The following is a 10,059-nucleotide window of genomic DNA, read 5'->3' as shown; positions in this document are numbered from 1 at the left end:
TGTGGAGTCCATACCCATTGTAGATAAACATAGCAAAAATGGTTGAATTTTGTTTGTTGATTATTGTTAAAGTCAACAAATGTTGCAACAAAATTCAAAGCTCACCATTTCTTTTTTCAACTAAAATCTTAGCAAGATTTCTACATAGGTGAAAATGTTGAAATCTTGTGTTTCTTGTGATGTCATTGGTGACATCATTAGGAGTAGATTTTCCTATAAATAGAGAGCTCTTGCTCATTTCAAAATGCACCAAAAAGAATTACAAAGGAGAGAAAGAAGAGTGAGGCATCACAGAGGAAAATAATCTGTGAGGAAAAATAGAGAGTGTGAGCGATATTGTAGTGAGGTGGAAAAATCAAAAGAGTGTTATTTCTTTTGAATGTGTAGTGGTCTTTGGAGTTTTACTCAGACATACAAGTGTGAAATCCTTACTATAGTGATATTCGTTGCTCCTCTCAGGTCGTGGTTTTTCCCTTATTTATGAGGGTTTCCACGTAAAATCTTGGTGTCATTATTTCTCTTTTATTCTCGTTGATTAACCGTATTGTTGTGTTCCGCATTTATTGCCTTTATTACCGCAAATATTATTTCTGTTACGAATTTGTTCCCAACAAGAACTCTGTATAGCTCACTACAAAAAATGAGTTTTGTCGTCACCAAAAGTCAATTGGTTGCCACGCAACCTTTAAGGACCGTCAATAGGGTCGTTGCCAATACTTCAAATCAAACCGAAAGAAAAAACATATAACTTTTTGGTTTTGGATTTTAATGTAAAGAACTGGTATATATTGGTTTAGTTTTAGTTTTGAACGAGAATAATTAAGGACCATCGAGTCAAACAGACTATATAAATACATATTAAAAAGTTATAATCATGCATAGTTAATAGCCTTGTAGTAATTTAGTTCTTGGCCTTTAAATTCTAGTTTAATATTTTGATAAATTCAGGAATTTATTTCATGTTAAAAGTAACTTGTTTTTAATTGGTTTTTTAATTATTCATCACCATTTAATTTATTTTTATCTTAGGGAATGATGCATTTTCTCAAGAATTAAGTGGTTTGTTAGTGTTAAATTGGAATGTGTTTTGACAAAAAACAATTTTTTTTTTACAAAAGGCAAAATTATTGAAAAATCCACTTAATTAGTTTGATTTAGTTTAAATATTTTGAAAAATCAACTTAATTGATTTGATTTCGCTTTAAAGGCTTTAGTCGCGAGAAAAGATAAGTTGTGAATGCCTTTAAAACAAAACAATATGTTGCAGCAAACACTTCATCGCCACAAAAACTACTTTTTTATTATTCATCGTATTCATATTCATTCATATCATATATTTATCATATCATCATATATTATTATAAGTGGGAATAAAAAAGTTGAAAGTTGAAATACCAAAATAACCCTATATAGTTGAGTTACTACAATAATACCATTATATTATTATTATTATTATTATTATTATTATTAAATAGTAATTTAAGTTCCACAACAGAAAACTTTTTACATATCACTAAAATGTTACCGCTAATAATTTGAAATGCATTTATGAGTATTCCTTTTGCCATTATCATGGAGTTGCATTAACAATTTTTTTTCTTAATTGCTGAATTTTGAGCACTTAAAACAATTACCGTTTTAAATTTAAAAAACTTACACATTAGAGCATATGAAGAGAAAGGTTAGAGCATATGGAGAGATTCATACAATATCAATATTTAAATGAAGAGAATACATGGTTAGATGTTACAATTATTATTTTTCACTTCTTAATGACTTTAATTGCTAAACTTTTTAGCTTCTAAAATTAAATACATTCATTCACAACCTTTCATATACACAATTTCTCTCTTTATAAATTGAATAGAAAATATTAGTCCATTACACTTTATATTTTCACATCTTATAGTTCTTATGTAATCTTTTATTCATTGGTCTTTTTTTTCCTTTTTGATATATTGCTTTGTTTAATTAACTTCTTTCATTTTGTATGGAAATATAGTGTTAGATATTTGACAATCTTGACAAATCATATAATTGAAGTAGTAATCTTTTTTTACCAATAAATACAGTGTATCCCACATGATTAAAAGAAAAAGTTTTTATCAATAGAATCGGAAATTCTTCAGATTCTATTGATCTTGCAACCTTAGTTGAATGTTTTACCAGAAACATCATTTTTACCCTTTAAATATTGTATAATGCATCAATTATTCTAAAATAATTATATCATTTGAAATATTTGGTATTAAATAACATGGGATACACGTGCAACGCACATTGTCAGAAACTAGCATATCATTATAAGTGGGAAGCTCCAACCTTCAAAGTTGGATTACTATTTTGCCCCTCCACTAAATCAAAATAAATTATTTTTTTTAAAATATTAATATTTAATTATATAATGATAGAATATGAAGTTCAATTACTACACTTAAATTTTTTAGTTATGACATTATGATTATAATTAATTAGGTTAAATTAAACTAGAGTAGAAAATAATAATGTATGTAACTCTTCGAATTTTGTGATTTTTTGAATTTTGCAATTAACATCAATTAATCTATCATGAAACAATAATGCATGAAACTCTTCAAATTTTGTGATTCTTTTCAATGTTCCCCATTAAAAAATTTTGATAGGTGAAAAGATAATCAAATATTACTATAAGTACCCATTAGTTGCTTCCTAATTAAGTCGTCAGATTTTTTTCTTTTCTATGATCTATTATTCTCTTTTCTTCTTCCTAGATTATGATATAAATACATGTCGTCAAGAAGCTAACTGGGGAGAATAACAAATAGCTTTATTTTGAAATTTAAAAATAAGCTTTCTTACAATATAGTTCAACTTTTAAACTTAATAGTATAAGATATGACTTATATATTCCTTTAGATCTTGTTTTATGTTAGATTATGATTTTAAGTTTTTCTTATTGATTTTGGAGTTAAGGTATGGTTGTCCAAAATGTATGCGGGCCATATTTTAATGTAATTATGTGTTATTTTGCATTATTATGAGAAAATGTCTTTGTTTTTATGTTATGTCATTTAATTGACAAAACTTCAATTAATACATGATGAATTTGATAATACTTGAATAGCTTATGCAAAATATGTTTTTGTTTAGATAGAAGTAATTTAAATAAATACATAATAGTGATGTTAGGGGAAAATAGTAATGATTTTAATATAACTCGTGTTATATATGTATATTTGTGGGACTCACACGTGTCGAGAACTAGTAAATATATATTCTTAAATCCATTTTTTAAATTGCACTAGGTTAGGCCCTTTGAAGTGGTCATCAACTTGCAGTTTCACAACATTTGGGTCTGTATATAAAAATGATGTTTCTTTATTTCAAACTAATTTCTTTTTTCAGGATCTCAATGTTTACAACACACCACTAGAAAACCTAAAATTCTTGCATGGTTGACAACAATTCCTCTTAAATCTCAGCATTCCCTCTATATAAATCACTAAACTCTGCATAAGTGAACAAAAAGTAATCATTAGAAACAACTTACAAATTAAAGCATTCTTTCAGTAGCGAGTTGAAATGGGAGATAGAAGGATACTGTTGCTTCTAGTGCTGGTACTATTAGTGTCCTTTGTTGGTGCTTATGAAGAGGAAGAAAACGATCAAAGGACACAAGGAGAAAAATGGTTTTTGCTGCGTCAGTTACATAATGTTGTGAAAACTGATGCAGGGTCTATGAGAATGGTGAAGGGTGGCTATCGTGGGGGTTCGCATCTCCATAGTCCAATGCATATTGGTTTCATCTCCATGGAACCCAATAGCCTCTTTATCCCTCAGTACCTCGATTCCGATCTTGTCCTCTTTGTTCACCATGGTAAAATTCATTTTCATTCCATTCGATATGTATAAGAATTCATTAATATTGTCAGTGTATATCATTGAGTCATTAAATACAGGGGAAGCAAGAGTTGGACACATCCATAGGGATGAATTAGCAGAAAGGAGTTTGAAGCAGGGAGACGTGTACACGATTTCTGCTGGATCAGCTTTCTATTTGGAGAATAGAAATGAAAACCAGAGACTTCGCATAATTTGTAGTATTGGTATTACCTCAGAATCCATGGGATGGCATGCATTCCAGGTATGCCTAAGCTAATTTTTCAGCAAATTTTCTTCTCAATACATTGTAACTCAACCCATTTCGCAGTCTTTCTTCATTGGCGGTGGAACTCATCCTACATCCATTCTTGCTGGATTCGATCATACCACATTATCAACTGCTCTTAATGTAAGTATTCAACGGAACTTAATTTTTCATGCTACATTTATCAGTGAGGAAAAACTGAACCAAAATTATGTAAAACTGCAGGTTTCAACAGCAGAAGTAAGAACGTTCCTGACCAGACAATCTTCGGGGCCAATTGTGCATATATCTGATTCTCATCATCACACAAACATTTGGACTGAATTTGTTTCCCAAGAACCCCACCAAAAATTAGCTCACTTGAAGAGGATTGTGAATTTAGAGGAAGAAGTTAGCCCAAAAGAGGAAGAATCAACATGGTCATTGAGGAAATTCTTGTGTACCTTACTGCACAGAAAAGATGTTGTCAAGAGAGTGAATCATGAAGCTCCATCATCGTACAATCTCAACAACAGGAATCCTGATTTCAAGAACAATTACGGATGGAGCAAGACAGTGGATGAGTCTGATTATTCTCCTTTGCAACAATCAGGCAATGGTGTTTATCTTGTCAATCTATCTCAGGTAAATCATCTTGCCTCATATAAGTGGTGGTGACCTTTGATCCAATAGTCTCAAATCGCCTAACTTATTGTATGTTTCTATTCTTGATAAATGTAGGGATCCATGATGGCACCTCATGTCAACCCAAGAGCAATAGAGTACGGAGTAGTGTTGAAAGGGACTGGCAGGATCCAAATTGTGTATCCAAATGGGACTTTAGCAATGAATGCAAGAGTACGAGAAGGGGACGTTTTTTGGGTGCCAAGGTACTTCCCCTTCTGCCAAATTGCTTCATCAAATGGCCCGCTTGAGTTCTTTGGTTTCACTACATCAGCAAGGAGGAACCATCCACAATTCTTGGTGGGTAGGAACTCATTGATGCAAAGCTTGAGAGGGCCAGAATTTGCTGCTGCATTTGGAATCAGTGAGAAAAGGCTTAACAGGATTGCCAATGCACAACGTGAACAAGTCATCTTGCCTTCATCATCGTCAGATTCTCCTATGAGGATGAACATTGGTTCTTATTAGTTTATGGAAATTCTAGTTCGTCGTTGGTCTAGTTGAATTATGGCACGAAAGCTCGAAGCCAATTTTGTTACTTTTCATTTACTTCCCCTGTTATTCAGTCTGAGTTTGTTTCCTTGGCGTCTTGTTGGAAGCAAGACACATTGCGCATTTGAGTTGTGAATAAGACGGATTTGTTTCCTTGACATGGATTCTGTTGTGGCTTAAACTTCAACATCAATTTTACTTATCTATTCAAATTAATTCTGCAATGCAGTTCTTATACATTTGCTCACAATAGCAAATCCTCCATTGTTCAAAAATTGTCTTCATATATTAAAAGCCAAAGGTAATTCTGTGAGTAAATTTACAGCATATACTATAGCGTATTCTGAGACTAAATTGTAACATTTCTCAACTCTGCTGGTACCAAGAGGTTAGCATCCAACATACTAATTCCTCGCCGGTCTCATATCATTGAAACAAAGTGATTTCGTTCTGTCACTGTTTTTCTTTTTTTCCGGAATCCAAAGAGGCCTTGATGTATATGAAAAACATCATATCTATTAGCATTTCACTTGACAAACATATAGTTTTGAGACCCTATATTAACAAGGCATTAGTGTTCCGTTGGAGCTGTTAGACATGCAATTAATCTTTGTCTGAATCAAATAAATTAACATACAATTCAAATGATCAACAAATTAAAAGGTCCAGTTTCATTTGCTTATCTCTTTTACTAATTTACTCTCATAATTAACGTTTTATTTTGAAGTTATTTATTAACCAAAACAAAATTATAAGCTGGTCAAATTAGCTTAGAAATATTGATATTTTTTGCTCATTTACTTGCTTGTTAAACATATAAAGTATCAGTCAGAAATTGGGTTGAACTTCATAAATATTTTTCCTATGTCTAATCTTTTTATAAAATTATCCCTAATATCTTCTGTAATCTCTAAAATACTCTTTTTAATAACTTTTACAAATTATTTCTCCATTCCATTTCCGTCATTCATTTTATTCTTTTCTAAAATTCATTTCAAATGCCTATTTGCTGATAGTAATCATATGAATTTTAGTAGTATAGCCTTCAATTTGCAAACCTGGGTTGGAAAATGGACAATGGCGGAGGATGGAAATAATTTTATTTTGTTTTCAAAAGGATGACATTTACAAAACTAATTAAATGAAACGAAATATTATTTAAATACACATCTTATTTTACTATAATTTCTAAAATTCTCAATTATTTAAAAAAAATTCAAAAATTCCTTTTGAATACATTCTTCCCCTCTCAGATACATCCCTTGTCTATGTATCAGATGTCTACTAATGTATCTGGAAGTCCAGTAATGTATTCGATATCAGATGTCTACTAATGTATCCGGAAGTCCAGTAATGTATTCGGAACCATAAATTTTTAAGGGACTTGTAATTTGAAAAAGAGGAGGACATAATGTAACTAACTCTTAATAATGAGATTTATGTAATAGTAGTACTTTAATTAAAGGGGCAAACTAGTCTGGACATTTAGGTAGCAAGTTTTTTTTTCTTTCTTTTGGGGTATTTTGTCATGGATATACTTCAGATATGCTGCATAATTCTTTAGAACAAATTGCATTTGTCATTTTTTTTTACTTGATCAACCCAAAAATTACGATAAATGGTCACATTAATTAGCTTTTAAGTACCTTTTCATATTGTAATGTAGTAAATTATTTTGTAAGTTTATTGTGAATTGCTAATTGTAAATATTAAGCCCTTCCTTTTGTTTCGGTAGAGTAGCCCTTTGAAATGGTCATCAAAATTCCTATTTCATTACATCATTTCATTTTGTATTACAATCTTCAACAAATGATTTTTCTTTGGTTCACCGATTATTTTTCAAGATCTCAACGTTCATTCTACATCAGAAATCCTGAAATTTTTGCATGGTTGACAACAGTTCCTCTCAAATCTCACCATTCCATCTATATAAATCGTTACAATCTGCACCTAAGTCATAAGTAAACCAAAAACTAAACTTACTGGTAGTTTTTTTGTCCCGAGTTAAAATGGAAGATAGAAGGACATTGTTGCTTCTAGTGCTAGTACTTTTCTCTGCACTTGTATCGTCTGTTAGTGCCAATGAAGAGGAAGAAATCGAGCAAAGGACACAAGGAGAAAAATGGTTTGTGTTACGTCAGTTACATAATGTTGTGCAAACTGATGCAGGGTCTATGAGAATGGTGAAGGGTGGTTATCGAAGGGATTCATTTCTACATAGTCCAATGCATATTGGTTTCATCTCCATGGAACCAAATAGTCTCTTCATCCCTCAATACCTTGATTCCAATCTTATCCTCTTTGTTCACCACGGTAATTCAACTTCTATGTTTAAATGATTATCTTCCCGGATCAGTAACTTGGAAAATAATAAGATAGATTGTATGTTACCACATTTTGAAGTATAAGGATAGTGTTAATAACGAGCTAGAATATTTAACTTTTGATGAAATGAATACAGGGGAAGCGAGAGTTGGACACATCCATAGCGGTGAATTAGTGGAAAGGCATTTAAAGCATGGAGATGTGTATACAATTCCTGCTGGATCAGCTTTCTATTTGGAGAATAGACTTGAAAATCAGAGACTTCGCATAATTTGTAGTATTGATATTACCTCAGAATCCATGGGATGGCATGCTTTCCAGGTACCCTAAGCTAGTTTCTCAAAAATGGGTCTTCTTTTCTTCCCAAAACTTTGTGTAATGTTGAAACGTTTTGCAGTCTTTTTTCATTGGCGGTGGAACTCATACTGCATCCGTCCTTGCTGGATTTGATCATAACACATTAGCAACTGCTCTTAATGTAAGTATTCAAATGAGTTTTACCATTTCTTACAACATTTATTACTGGGGAAAAAATGAGTTAATATTATGTAACATGGCAGGTCTCGCCGGAAGAATTACAAACGTTTTTGACCAGGCAAACTTCCGGTCCAATTGTGCATATATCTGGTTCTCATCACAAAAATATGTGGTCCGAATTCTTGGCCCAAGAACCCCAACAAAAACTAGCTCACTTGAAGAGGATTGTGAATTTTGGTGAAGAAGCTAGCCCAAAAGAGGAGAAATCAACATGGTCGTTGAGGAAATTTTTGTTTAATTTAGTAAACAGAGAAAATGTTGTCAATCATCATCATCATAAAGCTCCATCAGTATACAATCTCTACAAGAAGAAGCCCAATTTCAAGAACCATCATGGATGGAGCAAGAATGTGGATTCGTCTGATTATTCTCCTCTAGAACAATCTGGCAATGGCGTTTACCTTGTCAATCTATCTCCGGTAATGACCTTCACATAATTCAACATCATGGAGTAGTCAGATCTCTTTCTTCGCATTAAAATCCTATTACGTGTTACACATGTTTTTTTTTATAAATAATGTAGGGATCCATGATGGCACCTCATGTTAATCCATCAGCGATAGAGTATGGAGTAGTGTTGAAAGGGACCGGTAGGATTCAAATTGTGTATCCAAATGGGACTTTAGCAATGAATGCCAGAGTACAAGAAGGGGACGTTTTTTGGGTGCCAAGGTACTTCCCATTCTGCCAAATTGCTTCGACAAATGGTCATTTTGAGTTCTTTGGCTTCACAACATCAGCAAGGAGGAATCATCAACAGTTCTTGGTGGGTAAGAACTCACTGATGCAGAGCTTACGAGGGCCTGAATTTGCAGCTGCATTTGGAATTGATGAGAAAAGGCTTAACAGGATTGCCAATGCTCAACACGAACAAGTCATATTGCCTGCATCGTGGTGGGATTCATCACAAGACAAGGCATCAGAGCCAGAGAGGAAGAAGAGGACCAATTTTGAGAGGATTGTGGGGAGCTTAGGCAGTGACATGATCATGGGTTTTGATTAATTTAATTTGTTTAGTAAAAATTGTTGGAAATTTTGTTTATCCAACAATAAATCCAGTTTGAGTTTTGGCCTGAAAGGTAGATGCCAATACATTTTTTTGGTTTTTTTTTCTTTCTTTCTTAAGATTGCATTTTCATTCCTTTGTTGTCTTGGAGTCATTCGACTGTGAGTTTTGAATAAAAAGGATTTTCCTTTTCGGGTTCTATTGATGCCTTTGAACTCCATTAATTAGTCCTTTCTTGTTATTAATTCTCAATGTTGAGCAACAACAAAGTTGTGCAGCTTCTCCATCATGCTTAGATTATATTGTTGAAGAGAGAACAATCATCATCATGAACCATCCTGGCAAGATTGGAAACGGATATGCCCCTGCCCTTGGTTGCAACACCTCCCTAATTATCCTTGTTGATGTACATCAGTTTTTAAAAGCTAAAAATACAAGTAATAATAGTAGGCTACAGCACAGGTCATCGCGTTCACGTTGATCTTAGATAAGCAGAAAGTTGTAAACAAGTTGGATTATGTTGTGGTAAAAGCTTTTTATATTAATAGCACGGGCTAATCACTTTTTAGCACAGCAATTGAAACAACCACTGTCTGGGAATTTCATAAGTTGAAAGTCCATATTCTCTGGGGAGGCTTCTTCTAGTATTATTAAGTCTAATTTGATCTTGTTGGAATAAAAATGAACACATGGCTTCATCAAAAGTATGGCCCAAAATGAAAAAAGTTTTCTGATGATCTTTAACTTTAATTTATTCATTTGGACGCAACAGTACACTGGCAGCTTCAATAATGGTATTATTATGCAAATATGTGGCACCCAATCAAATAGTAATAATTAGATAAGTCATTGATATAAGCAGTCAAGTCAGTAATTTTTAGTCAGCTCTTTGGACTCGTCTAGATGAAAG

The 10,059-nt window shown here is 32.7% G+C and overlaps 2 protein-coding genes across 2 annotated transcripts; both read left to right on the top strand.

Moving 5' to 3' along the window:
- The first annotated feature begins 3,222 nt into the window (after positions 1-3,222).
- LOC107022655 (vicilin-like seed storage protein At2g28490) lies at positions 3,223-5,439 on the top strand. The gene is made up of 5 exons (XM_015223252.2): positions 3,223-3,856; positions 3,939-4,123; positions 4,190-4,270; positions 4,352-4,750; positions 4,847-5,439. The coding sequence occupies exons 1-5, from the start codon at positions 3,562-3,564 to the stop codon at positions 5,255-5,257; spliced, it is 1,371 nt and encodes a 456-aa protein (XP_015078738.1). The 5' UTR covers positions 3,223-3,561; the 3' UTR covers positions 5,258-5,439.
- A 1,790-nt stretch (positions 5,440-7,229) lies between these two features.
- Positions 7,230-9,350, top strand: LOC107022654 (vicilin-like seed storage protein At2g28490). Its single transcript, XM_015223251.2, has 5 exons — positions 7,230-7,594; positions 7,743-7,927; positions 8,004-8,084; positions 8,167-8,562; positions 8,667-9,350. Exons 1-5 carry the CDS (start codon positions 7,291-7,293, stop codon positions 9,144-9,146), a joined length of 1,446 nt encoding a protein of 481 aa, XP_015078737.1. The 5' UTR covers positions 7,230-7,290; the 3' UTR covers positions 9,147-9,350.
- The last annotated feature ends 709 nt before the right edge of the window (positions 9,351-10,059 follow it).

The sequence above is a fragment of the Solanum pennellii genome, chromosome 6 (assembly GCF_001406875.1).
Source record: "Solanum pennellii chromosome 6, SPENNV200".
Classification (NCBI taxonomy): Eukaryota; Viridiplantae; Streptophyta; class Magnoliopsida; order Solanales; family Solanaceae; genus Solanum; species Solanum pennellii.
This window is presented reverse-complemented; position numbering and strand designations above follow the sequence as displayed.